This window comes from Myxine glutinosa, chromosome 8 (genome assembly GCF_964187855.1).
Source record: "Myxine glutinosa chromosome 8, kmMyxGlut1.1, whole genome shotgun sequence".
Taxonomy (NCBI): domain Eukaryota; kingdom Metazoa; phylum Chordata; class Myxini; order Myxiniformes; family Myxinidae; genus Myxine; species Myxine glutinosa.
In genome coordinates, this window is record NC_136268.1 from 31,871,863 (window position 1) to 31,885,776 (window position 13,914).

At 50.1% G+C, this 13,914-nt stretch overlaps 1 protein-coding gene across 4 annotated transcripts in view; it reads left to right on the top strand.

Annotated features, from left to right (window-relative positions):
* The window catches only part of LOC137432380 (uncharacterized), a 515,673-nt gene that overhangs the window by 495,490 nt on the left and 6,269 nt on the right, over positions 1-13,914 (top strand). For 3 of the 4 annotated variants that reach the window (XM_078783130.1, XM_078783133.1, XM_078783131.1), the window contains exons 5-7: positions 529-614; positions 4,082-4,250; positions 7,878-7,943. In XM_078783130.1, the coding sequence (XP_078639256.1) occupies positions 529-614; positions 4,082-4,250; positions 7,878-7,943 (321 nt within the window). The remainder of the gene's footprint in view (positions 1-528; positions 615-4,081; positions 4,251-7,877; positions 7,944-13,914) is intronic. The other variant, XM_078783132.1, reaches the window with a different exon arrangement.

The following is a 13,914-nucleotide window of genomic DNA, read 5'->3' on the forward strand; positions in this document are numbered from 1 at the left end:
ACACATATGTGAGTAATTTTACTCGGTCAATTTTTACTTTTACTGTTTTTTTAAATAATCTTCAATACCATTTCTTTGTACACATGTGGAGAGGTACTAATTATGGATGAGAGCGCAGTGGAGAGAGAGAAAGGAGATTAGCGCGTGAGCAGAAGCAGAGGCAAAGACAGAGGCAGGATGAGGAGCAGGTGGCGGCGATACGACAATCACAAGCAGAAAACTTTTTACCCTCTTGCAACTCACTTTTCTATGAAGCTTGATCTCGCATACAAAAAGCTGTAATTGTAGATGAAACAGAAATTTTTCAAACTTTCAATTATTCAAAGCGTAAAAATAATAATTTCAGTCTAAAAAGTTTATGTAATCATATTTTATGACAAAAAAATCAATGTGGGCACAAATAATTTCAGCTCGTTCACTCATGAACCAATTGAGATAACACACGATATGTTGATTGTTAATATTTTGGAGCTTATCTTGCCCCCAAAATAAAAATGAACCCAGCTTTATGAAATGTTTCTTTTCCAGCAACTGGATTCTTTGGCTGTGGAGTCTGGAGTGATAATGGCGATTCAAAGAGATATACAGGCATCCACGTTGCCCCATGGGACAAGGTCAGCTTCCTACTGGAGAAACACTGTATATGAAGATAGAAAGTTCGATTTTCTCTGTTTTCATACCCCTTGATTGATGATATACAAACATCCAGATAATGTCCAGCTTTATCCTCCTCAGCCCTTTTGCGCAATGTATTGAACATTCTCCCTTTGAAATTGCCCCCTCCTGGTATGTATGTTCAGGAGACTGAACAAGGGTGGGGTTTGCTGAGGATGGTGATTTCTTAAAAACATAATTAACTGATCCATCTGGCTTGTATTTAGATCACAAATACATTGTTTTGCAATCATGATTACTTCATATGCAGCCTTTACGTGGCTGCCTGCAACATCATTGCTGGGAGTGTGGCTGCGCTGCTGATGCCCCTGTTTCCAGTAAACTGGTAGAGTCATTTTGCCAACTTCAGAAGGATGACAGGCTGAGTCAACCCACCTGGTGTTATTTAGCGGCACTAAAGGGGCTTAAACTCGAGACCCGAAGATTTTAAGTTGCCACCTTAACCGTTAAGCCAACACCATGCTTATTGTTTTGTAATTAAATTAACTGAAATGCATTGGAAGGGTAGCAAGTTCTAAGTTTAGTTGAATCATCTGTTTTAATACAATATGATGTACAATACTAAGTAGCTTACACAGGGAAAATATATTGTGCGAAAGAGAAAATTAATTATTTTTTGAGGGTATGCATGACTTTTGTGTGGTTGCTACACACACACACAAACACACACACACACACACACACACACACACACACACACACACACACACACACACACACACACACACAAACAACAACATACAAACTTCTGATGGGAATCACATAAATGTAAATAAATCACAAAATCACATTACATAAATGATGTAACAACACTTAACACAAGAAGGAGGCCGAGAGGAAGAACAGAAGGGATGTAAAATAGGATCCTACGGAATAATAGACCACTTACTACTAAACAAGGCCATACTTGAAAACTGTAAAATGAGAAGAACCAATTTATCCACTGCCTGGATAGACTATAAAAAAACTTTTGATGGTGTCCCACATTCATGGATGATAAAATGCATGCAATTGTACAAGATCAACCCCCAAATAATCAAGCTGATCTTTGGAATACCACATTGATATGACAGCACTCGCAAGGAAAGATCGAAACACCAGGGATGAAGATACATCTTGGAATCTTCCAGGGTGACGGCCTTTCTGCCCCTTCTAACAGCTCCTATTTTGACTGGCCCTGGACCCACTGAGCAACCTCATAAATGAGCAAGGACATGGATACACCCTAACATCCAATAAGAGTAGGTTCAAAGAGATAGGAAAGGTAACTCATCGACTGTATATGGATGATCTAAAACTCTTTGCACCAAATGACAAAAAATTGGTAGAATAACTGAAATTAGTGTAACGGTACTCCGACAACTTTCAAATGCAATTTGGCCTAGATAGCCAAGCCAAGTGCACAATCGTACAGGGTAGACCAACAAAAATGCACAAAATAAAAATTGATCGAAATTAAGCAATACAAGACCTATAAAACAAACAATACAAGACCTCATACAGATAACTCAGAGTATAAGAGGTCCACCAAATATGCACAAAACAATTACCAAATAATACCTGCGTGGAACGAGGCTGATCCTGAAAACATACCTTTCTCCAAGGAACAAAATCAAAGCCATAAACCAACATACAGCTATAAACTGGCCACAATTCGAAATCGATAACCTGGATATCAAAACAAGGAAACTCCTCACTATCCATAAAATGTTCTACAAAAGAGCAGGAAGATATAAAGAAGAAGCATCATTGGAATGGCTAAGAAGAGGTCAGCTCAACTGGGATGGAAAACTAATCGTAAAAAAGCCCAAGACCATGGACACTACACTAATGGCTTTAAGGAGATGACAGGACTGAGTCAATCAGACAGGTGTTGAAGAACCTACCACAGATCTTAAAAACCATTCCTGAGAATATTAACACACACGGACTGCACTGTCTGGGGCTCGGTAACGATCCTCAAAAATGCCCTTGGAACAAAACTTTGAGAAGAAGTAAACTTCACAACTTGGTCCATGAATTGTGGCCCGCTTACCAAAATGGAGGTGGATGCTTTGAGACCTGGGACGACTCCGTTCCACCTTCTTAAACCTACATATGGAAATAACCAACAACACACACACACACACACACACACACACACACACACACACACCGAAACAATATGTACAAACGAATCTATCCCATCCCCTATCAAACCCCTGCTGAACATATAACCAGGACTGAGGTGGTTAAACTCTGGCCAAACTAACAAAGGCTGAATATTCTGGAATGAATGAGAAACCAAGGCCGAGATTGGCTCTGCTTGTGTTCTTTTTTTATGCCTCCGTCGTCTAAGTGGCGGGAGGCATTATGTATTCAGGTTGTCCGTCCGGCTGTCTGTCCGTCCGTCCGTCCGTCCGTGATAGGTTTTCATTATCGCGATAACTTGAGAAAGGCTGAAGGGATCTTAGTCAAACTTGGTGCAGGTATGTATAATGAGGTAAAGATGAACTGATTAGATTTTGGGGTCACGAGATCAAAGGCAAAAGGTCAGAGGTCATGTTAGGTAAAAATCTTGTTACCGCGATAACTTGTGAACCAGTGATGGGATTCTGACCAAATTTGGTACACTTATGTAGAATGATGTCTTTAATATGTTTATAACTTGAGAACCGCTGAAGTGATCTAATTCAAACTTGTTACAGCTATGTATAATGATGTCAAGTTTAACTCATTTGACTTTGGGGTCAAAGGTCAAAGTCAGTCTGTAATAGGTCTATAACTTGATAACATCTCAAGTGATCTAATCCAAACTTGGTACAGGTATGTATGATGATGTAAAGATTGACTGATTAGAATTTGGAGTCAAGAGGTCAAAGGTCAAAGCCTGTAATAGGTCTATCACATGAGAACGGCTGAAGTGATCCAATTCAAACTTGGTACAGATATGTATAATGGTGTAAAGATTAACCGATTAAATGTTGGGGTCAAGAGGTCAAAGGTCAAAGTCTGTAATAGGTCTACAACTTGAGAACGGCTAAAGGGATCTAATTCAAACTTGGTACAGACATGTATAATGATGTAAAGATTAACTGATTAGATTTTGCGGTCCTGAGGTCAAAGGTCAGAGGTCACATGTCAGGTAAAAATGTCATAACTTGTGAACAGCTGAAGGGATTTTAATTCAAACTTGGTACAGGTATGTATAATGATGTAAACATGAACTGATTAGATTTTGGGGTCAAGAGGTCAAGTCAGGTAGAAATGTGATAACTTGAGAACAGCTGAATGGATTTCAAGCAAACGTCGTACAAGTATTATAATGTTGTAATAATGTGGGCGGAGGCATATCGGTTGACGTCGTGACGTCGAAGAGTGTCGTTCTAGTTTTGTTATGTTTCTTTTTTGTTTTTAACCCTGGTAGTCCATTGGAACTCTTAAGATTACTCAAAGCTCTGTCTGCTTTCCGAGCTGATGGCGGTGGAGCGTGGATAAATAGTGATGGAGATGGGGAAAGTGATGAGGAAACGAGAGACCAAGGAAAAGACCTTGCTACACTCGGTGGTCTCCTTCTCAATCACATGCCCATTGAGGTGAGAACTTTGGCATCCGACTGCCTAGTTGCAAGTTTGAGAGTCAGACCTGCTAGTCACATTGAGATTGTGATCCCCATTCCTTGACTTGTACTTCTTGTATAAGTTTTATATTGTAACTAGTAAAAAGCCCGTTAAAAATGACGGGTTGGAGGAGTTTATTCAATGGTACAGCTTTGTGAGCATGCCAGAGTCTAAAGCGTCCGCCTCGTACCAGGTGTGCTTATATCTTCTTTATTTATGAGATCCGATGGATAAAATCTATGACATCCTCTGGACGCAAATGAACACTCGTCTTACTCTGTGTGTGATGCACGTCATGTACAGCTAATTTAACCTCACTGTGTGTTGTATTTATTGTTATTAAAAAAAAACTCTTGTGTACACCGACCTTGAGGCTCTGTTTGCAATTCCAATAGAAGAGATGTAATTACTGTTATTTTGGGTCTTTGGGGTCCTTTGGGTCTTTTGAGTTCTCAGGGTCTTTTGGGTCCTCTGGTTATTTTGGGTCCTCTGGTTATTTTGGGTCCTCTGGTTATTTTGGGTCCTCGGGTCTTTTGGGTCCGATGGGTCATTTTAGGTAGTTTCGGTCCTCTGGGTCTTCAGGATCTTCAGGGTATTTTGGTATTTGGGTTCTTTAAGGGTCTTCGAGGTCTTTAAGGGTCTTCGTGGTCATTTGTGTCTTTGGGTCTTTTTGGTCTTTGGGGTATTTTAGGTCTTCAGGGTATTTTAGGTTTTAGGTGTCTTTTGGGTCTTCGACGTATTTAAAACCTACCTTTATGAAGGGGGACACATCTGTACAAACACACAAACAGACATTGTGTTTTATATGGTAACTCGTATAAAGTCCGTCAAAAATGACGGGTTGGAACAGTTTATTTGACGGTGCAGCCGCGTGAGCGTGCCAAAGTAGAAGCCTGGGGCCTAGTGTCAGGTGTGCTTATATCTTCTTTATTTATTAGACATCCTACAGACGTAAATGAACACTCGGTTTACTCTGCGCACTTAGCACGTCACGTTCAGTGAATGTCACCTCCCTGTGCCTTGTATTTATTGTGATTAAAAAAATAACGCTTCCATACACCGACCTTGAGGCTCGGTTTGCAAGCCACCGTCTGCAATTCCAATGTAAGAGACATAATTACTCTTCTTTTGGGACTTCGGAATCCTAAGGGTCTTTTGGGTCCTCTGGTTAATTTGGGTCTTTTGGGTGCTCAATCTCTTTTGCATCCTTGGGATCTTCTGGTTCATTTGGGTCTTCGGGGTCTTTTAGGTCATTTGAATCCTTTGGGTCCTCTGCCTCTATGGGGTCCTAGGGTCTTTTCAGTCATATAGGTATTTTGGGTCTTTGGGGCAATTTGGGTCTTTGGATTCCACTGGTTCCTCGGGGTCTTTAAGGGTCTTTTTGGTGTTTTGGATTGTTTGGTTCTGTGGGGTCGTTAAGGGTCGACGGTATATTTTGGGTTTTCAGGGACTTTTTGGTTTTCTGGGTGTTTTCGATTTTTTTTTTTTTGATCTTTGGGATATTTTGGGTCTCTGGGGTCTTCGTGGTCTTTTTAGTGTTTTGGGTCTTTGATGTATTTTGAGTTTTTGGGGTATTTTGGGTCTTCAGGGTCTTTTGGGTTTTTGGGGCTTTTGGGTCTTCAAGGGTCTTCTGGGTATTTTGGGTCTTCTGGGTATTTAAGGGTCTTTGGATCTTTTGGGTCTTTGGGGTCTTTTGGGTCTTTTGGGTCTTCGGGGTCTTTTGGGTATTGGTGGTCTTTTGGGTCTTTAAGGGTCTTGGGGTCTTGTCAGTGTTTTGGGTCTTCAGGGTCTTTATGGTTTTTTTTTAAGGTCTTGGGGTCTTTTCAGTGTTTTGGGTCTTGGGTGTCTTTATGGGTCTTTGGGGAATTTTGGGTCTTCAGGACCTTTTGGATTTTTGTTGTCTTTTGGGTCTTTAAGGGTTTGTGGGCTTTGGGGTATTTTGGGTCTTCTGGATATTGAAGGGTCTTTGGGTTTTTTTGGGGGGTCTTCAGGGTCTTTTGGGTGTTCATGGTCTTTTGGGTATTTAAGGGTCTTTGGGAGTCTTTTGCATCTTTGTGGTATTTTGGGTATTTAAGGGTATTTGGTGTATTTTGGGTCTTTGGGGTCTTTTGGGTCTTGGGGTCTCTATGGGTCCTTGGGGAATTTGGGGTCTTCAGTGTCTTTTGGGTTTTTGTGGTATTTGGGGTATTTAAGAGTCTTTGGGGTCTTTTGGGTGTTCGCGGTATTTTGGGTGTTTGGGGTCAATTGGGTTTTCAATGACTTTTCTGTCTTTTGGGCCTTTGGGGACTTCTGGGTCTTTATGATATTTTGTGTCTTTAACAGTCAACAGGGTATTTTGAGTCTATGGGTATTTTGGGTGTTTGGGGTGTATTTGGTCTTCTCCATCCTTGAGGCCTTTGGGTCTTACCAAAATTTTGGGTATTTGGGGTCCATTGGGTCTTTAGGGTCTTTTCACTCTTTTGGGTCTTTGTCATATTTTGGGTCTTTGGGGTATTTTTGGTGTTTAGTGTCCATTGGGTCTTTTTGGTCTTTTGGGTCTTTGGGGTATTTTAGGATCTTCAGAGTCCTTGGGGGTCTTCTGAGTTCTTGGGGTCTTCTGGGTCCTTGGGGTCTTCTAGGTCTTCATTATCTTTTGTGTCTTCAACAGTCTACAGGGTATTTTGGGTCTTCGGGTCTATTGGGTCTTTGGGGTCGATTGGGTCTTTGGGTCTTCTGAGTCCTTGAGGTATTTTGGGTCTTAGGGTATTTTGGGTTTTTGGGTCTTACCAAAATTTTGGGTCTTTGGGGTCCATTGTGTCTTCAGGGTCTTTTGGGTCTTTGGGGTATTTTGGGCGTTTGGGTTCCAATGGGTCCTTTTGGTCTTTTTGGTCTTCGGGGTATTTTGGATATTCAGAGTCCTTGGGGGTCTTCTGAGTCCTTGGGGGTCTTCTGAGTCCTTGGGGGTCTTCTGAGCCCTTGGGGTCTTTTGGGTCCTTTTTGTCATTTGGGTCCTCGGGATTGTTTGGGTCTTTTGGATCCTGTGTCTTTTGGGTCTTCAGGGTCTTTTGGGTTTTTCGGGTCCATTGGATCTTCAGGGTCTTTTCAGTCTTTTGGGTCTTTGGGGTCCTTTGGGTCTTTGGGGTATTTTGGGTTTTCAGAATCCTTGGGGTATTCTGGGTCCTTGGGGTCTTCTAGGTCTTCGTTATCTTTTGTGTTCAACAGTCTACAGGGTATTTTGGGTCTTTGGGTATTTTGAGTGTTTGGGGTCCATTGGGTCTTTTGGGTCCTTGGGGTCTTTTGGGGCCTCAGAGACTTTTAGGACTTTTAACCGGTGGACACACAGTCGTGTTCAAAGATTGCCCCTTAAACCCCCCCACTCAAATCCCTCCTAAAGCACTACTCAAAGCCTTTAAAACCTTGCCTTATGAACACGCACGCACGCACGCACACGCACGCACACACACACACACACGCACACACACACACACACACACACACACACACACACACACACACACACACACACACACACACACACACAGTGTTTCATATGGTAGATGTTTGTACTTCAGTTGTCAGGTGAGCTTACTTTATCCTACATCTTCCTTCCACCACCCTTACCAGCCAGCATTCTGGTGTCTCTTCCAGCTCTGCGAACACTTCCTGCCAGGTTACTACAGCAGCGACTCTGTGAGTTGTGGTTGCAATGATACTTACAGTATCCGCGCATGCGCAGCAGCCTGGTTGGCAAAAGCGCATTGTTTTCGTTTTGCACAATGGCGTCGCTCGACACACATGTGATCGTTTCGGAGTATTTTAATAGTCTTGTTTGACACTGTTGCAAAATCTCGGTACAAATCGAAGTTGAGTTATAGGAATGGTGAGGATATTCTTCCGGATCCATTTGCATTGAAAGGATGGCAAAACAATCCATCTTGCTGGCCAGATTTGAACTACGGCGACGTGTACACGTACTTGATCGACACACCGGGTATCTACACAAGGGAGTCACTGAAGGCATTCAGGTCACCAGAGGCATACTGTGGTGCTGTGCACACACGACTCGATTGCCAGAGAGGTAGGCCACAACGCGTGGATACAAACAAGAGTCTTTATTACAAGCTCGCATATCAGCACTGGGCGGGCTCGAGCTTAGAGCCCGCATATATGTCCCGAGGCCACGCCTTGCCCCCGGGCGTGGTCGGTCGGCCGAAGGGCGGGGCATGTATTCCAGTTCCACGCCTGGCCGCTCGCGCCACCCAGTGGTGCGCGGGATTATTGATAGTTGTGCCCGCCACACGCGCCCCCACAGAATTCCCGCGCACCTGAAGGGTGAGCTTGTGGGGAAGCCGGATGACCCGGCCGAAACGCCCTCTGGCGATGCGTGCAGGGCTGGGGGGTGGCGGGGCTGGGGGTGCTGGGGGTCTGACCGCCGGGGGGTGGCCTCGACACGGAGGCAGAGCTGCTTGCGGGGGGTGGTCCAGATCGAGGTGGACCGGCTTGAGGCGGTCCACGGAGATACACTCCGGAGCACCGCCGATGTCCACAGTGAAATGTTTGTCCCAGGTCTCCAGCACGTGGAAAGGCCCATCGTACGGGGGCCGCAGCGGTGCCCGGTGGGCGTCGTGTCGGATGAAAACATACTCCGCCGTGCGAAGCTCCGGGGCGACGTTGGAGGGCGGGCAACCGTGGTGTGCCGTGGGCACCGGGGCGAACCTCCTGGCGGCCTCCTGCCGGGTGGAGCGTTGTTGCGCTGCGGACCAAGGAGCCGTGGAGTCAGGGATAAACTCGCCTGGCACGCGCAGCGGCTGTCCGAAGACCAGCTCCGCCGAGGACGCGCGCAGGTCGTCCTTGGGCGCCGCCCTGAGGCCCAGCAGGACCCAGGGGAGCCTGTCGGCCCAGCTGCCATCGTGGAGGCTGGCCCGGAGTGCGGCTTTCATGGAGCAATGAAAGCGCTCGCACAGTCCATTGGCCCTGGGGTGGTAGGCCGTGGTGCGGTGCAGTTTGACGCCGAGCCCTTGCGCCACCGCGCCCCAGAGCTCCGAGGTGAACTGGGGACCGCGATCGGATGAGATGTCCGAGGGGGCACCAAACCGGGCAAACCACGTGGCGATGAAAGCGTGTGCGATGTCAGCCGCAGTTGTCGCCGCCAAGGGCACGGCCTCCGGCCACCGGGTGGTGCGGTCCACGATGGTGAGGAGGTGGGTGAACCCCCGCGAGGGGGGCAGAGGTCCCACCAAGTCGACGTGGACGTGGTCGAACCGACGCTCGGGCACCGTAAACAGGGCCAACGGGGCCCGGGTGTGGCGGGGGACCTATGCGCGCTGGCACGCGAGGCACGTCCTGGCCCAGTCGCGGACGTCCTTCCTGAGGCCATGCCAGACGAACTTCGCCGCGAAGAGCTTCTGGGAGGCCTTCGTGCCCGGGTGGGACAGGCCGTGGATGGCGTCGAAAACCGGGCGCTGCCAGCCAGCGGGCACGATGGGGCGAGGCTGGCCGAGGGAGACGTCGCACAGGAGGGCCACGCCCGCGACGTCGAACGGCACCTCGGTGACGCGGAGGCCAGTGACGGCGGTCCGCAAGGCCTGGACGCCGGGGTCGGCGGTCTGGTCCTCCTCCATCCGGGCATAGACGATCCCGAGGTGGACCGCGTGCGCGGCGGACCGGGAAAGGCAATCCGCCACCGGGTTGTCTTTACCCGCGACGTGACGGATGTCCGTCGTGTACTCGGACACGGCAGAGAGGTGACATTGCTGCCGGGCCGACCATGGCTCGGCGACCTTGTCCATCGCGAACACAAGGGGCTTGTGATCAACGAAAGCCGTGAACGGGCGGCCCTTGAGCACATTGGGGAAGTGTCGGACCGCCAGGTGGAGCCCGAGCAGCTCGCTGTCGAAGGTGCTGTAGCGGCGTTCGTGCGGGCTAAGCTGCCGGCTAAAAAACGCCAAGGGCTGCCAAGCACCACGCACCCACTGCTCGTGCACCGCGCCCACTGCGTAGTCCGACGCGTCGGTGGTGAGGGCGATCGGTGCATCGGGCGCCGGGTGCGCCAGCATGGTGGCGTTGGCCAAGGCCAGCTTTGCGCCCGCAAACGCCGCGGCCATCGGCTCCGACCAGGCGATGTCACCTTTGCCCGGCTTTCCCCGGAGGGCCTCGTGCATGGGGCGGAGGAGCTGGGCGACGCGGGGCACAAAGCGGTGGTAAAAATTGACCATGCCCAGGAATTCCTGGAGCCCCTTGATCGTGCGGGGGTGTGGAAAACTCTTGACGGCCTCCACCTTGGCCGGTAAAGGGACGGCCCCGTGCCTGGTGATGCGGTGCCCCAAGAAGTCGAAGGCGGCGACGCCGAAACGGCACTTTGCGGGGTTGATGATCAGGCCATGCTGGCCCAGGCGTTCGAAAAGCGTGCGGAGGTGGAGCAGGTGCTCCTCCCGGGACGCGCTCGCGACTAGGATGTCGTCCAGGTAGACATAGATGAAAGGTAAGCTGCATGTCGTCCAGGTAGACATAGATGAAAGGTAAGCTGAAGCTGCATGCTTCAACCCAAAAGGCATTCACAGGAACTCAAAGAGGCCGAAAGGGGTGATGACAGCCGTCTTTGGGACATCGTCCGGTTGGACGGGGACCTGGTGGTAGCCACGGATGAGGTCCACCTTGGAGAATACGGTCGTGTTTGCCAACCGGGCGGAAAAGTCTTGGATATGCGGGACCGGGTAGCGGTCGGGGGTGGTGGCATCATTGAGCCGGCGATAGTCGCCGCACGGCCGCCATCCACCGCCGGGCTTCGGCACAATGTGCAGAGGAGAGGCCCAAGCGCTGTTGGAGCGCCGTACGATGCCCAGCCGTTCCAGCGTGGCGAACTCAGCTTTCGCCACAGCGAGCTTCGTGGGGTCGAGGCGGCGTGCCCGGGCGTAGACCGGCAGCCCGACCGTGGGGATATGGTGCTCCACCCCATGTTTGACGGCCACCGCTGAAAAGGTGGGCCGCGTGAGGGCCGGGAAACTGGCGAGGAGACGGGTAAACTCGTCCGCTGCCGGAAGCGTACAGACTAACCTCGCCGGGACGGAACCTTTCAGCAAGCCGCTTGGCAAGCCGCTCGGTGAGCCGCTCAGCGAGCTGCTCAACGAGCCGCTCAGCAAACAAGCGAGCGAGCTGAAGGTTTCGGCCTGGACGAGATGTCTGCGCTTAACGTCGACCAACAGCCCATGCGCACATAGGAAGTCCGCGCCGAGCAGGGCCATTGGCACGCTGGCGGTGACGAACGACCATTGAAAGCGCTGCCCTCCGAACCGCAGTGAGAGGCAACGCTTCCCGAATGTGCGGATGGGTGTACCGTTTTGGCCAGCAAAGCGGGGCCCCGGCCCGAGGTTTGCTTGTCGGACGCAGAGGCAAGGAGGACGCTTACCTGCGCTCCGTGTCGCAAAGAAAACGGCGCCCGACGAGGTGTCCGTGATGAACAGGAGGCTGCCGGAAATGGCCGACGCTCATGGCCGCAAGTGAGCGCCGGTCGTTTCCCGACCCGTCAAAAGAACACGGCGGGCGGCACGTTTTAGCCTTGCGGCCGAACCTGGCATGGTAGTAGCACCAGGTTTTGCGGCGGTGACCCCGCGGCGGCCGTGCCGGCGGCGGTGGTGGTGGCGGCGGCGGTAGTGGGTGGGGCATAGCAGCGGCCACGAGGGAAGCAGGGGGCGCTGTAGCCTCCGCGCCGGGATCCACTACGGCAGCACCGTACACCGACACGCGTGTCACAGGCCGCGAAATACTTGTCGGCCTCTCCAGCCAGGGCGCGGGTTCCATTATTTTGGAACCGGCCAGCGCGAGGCGCACCCTGTGCAGGTAGCTGGCGTAGGAAAAGTGCTCGCAATAAGAAATCCGGGGGCGCCGGTCTCCAAGCAGGGACAGCATGAAATCCATCCGGATGGATGGTCGTGTGTCGCCGAGGGCGGGAAGGTCCAGGAGGCGATCGGCACGTTCGACCTCCGTGAGCCCGAACGTGGCGAGGAGGAGACGTTTGAGTGCCTCGTACTTGTGGTCGCCCGGCGGGCGCCGAAGGATGGACACGACGCGGGCGGCAGTGCCGGGCCCGAGGGCGGCGACCACGTGGTAGTACCTGGTCTCGTCCGCCCGTGATGCCCCAGAGTTGGAATTGAGCTTTGGCCTGCACAAACCAAACGTCGGCTTGCGCTTCCCAAAACTCCGGGAGTTTGATTGCGACGGCGTTGGTAGCCATGGCGCGTTCGGGGTCAGCAACGGCTGAACCAATCGGTGTCACCAGTGTGGTGCTGTGCACACACGACTCGATTGCCAGAGAGGTAGGCCACAACGCGTGGATACAAACAAGAGTCTTTATTACAACCTCGCATATCAGCACTGGGCGGGCTCGAGCTGGGGAATATGTCCCTAGGCCACGCCTTGCCCCCGGACGTGGTCGGTCGGCCGAAGGGCGGGGCATGTATTCCAGTTCCACGCCTGGCCGCTTGCGCCACCCACTGGTGCGCGGGATTATTGATAGTTGTGCCCGCCACAATACAATTTTTTTTAAAAAGTGGTCATGTGAAGCCACTGTGGTATCATGCGATCGGGAATGATGTACCATTCTGCTTATCAAAGGCAAAGTCATACCATCACAGCGTCTCAACAAGCCCATTTTGGGATTGTTGCGTCCTCAACGATACGACAGTCCCCTCACGACCGAGCAATGGCGGCTCCGGTTTGGGGACGCGGGTTCGCAGCTGACGTAGCATTTCGTAATTAAGCCCCACAGACACGAGTGAGCCTGCGCGTCACGGCTTTGTGTGCGGCTGCCTACACGGCTTGTGGAGGCTTTAACAGCTGCCGACGCCGTTCACGTTCCGGTCCCAGTGGGATAGGCCTTGAGGCTTCAGCGTCGACTAGAAAGACTGCCCAAGGAATCTGCAAGGAATCTGCTCCGAGTCCGGTCGAGGCGGCGGACCTTGGCGGCTGCTCGACGATGCGTATGCTGTGGCGATTTAAATGTTTTTAAAATGGGATGTTAGTCGGGAAAATGAACTGGAAGGTGTTTGTACGTGTTTGTACGTACGTATGTGTTTGTTTGGACGTACGTACTTGTGTGTGGACGTACGTGCGTGTACGTACGTGCGTGTGTGGACGTACGTACGTGCGTACCACTTAGAGACGGCCAGCATGGTTGGTGTTTTGCCAACCAAAAACAAGAGCGCGGTCACGTGATCGGGTACGTGACGTCACGGTAAACATCGCGAGACCTTGGATCGGAACTGATTTTCAGGAGTTGCTGTAAATAATTTATTTTCGAGTCATTTACATATTACATATTCAGGATGGGTAGGGGATAAAAGGAAAGAATGTAATTGACATTATCTGACTTTGTAAGTATGTGACATCTGGGGCGGATCCGGAGCGGGGGAGGAGGAGGGGGGAGCGCGATTGGGGTTTGGGAGGAGCGTGGTGGACACACCCGGATAGATAGGTATATTCATTGTAGTTTCTGTTATTGTCATTTTAATTTCCCAATGGAGCAATCAACAACAACAATCAAAACAATGGCTGATTCAATGATTTGGTGTTGTTATATGTGCACAAAGAATTGAGTTAGACATTGACAGGGTAGTGGACATTAGACAGGTATGCAAACATCCCCGAAAGATGTTATTCATGAATC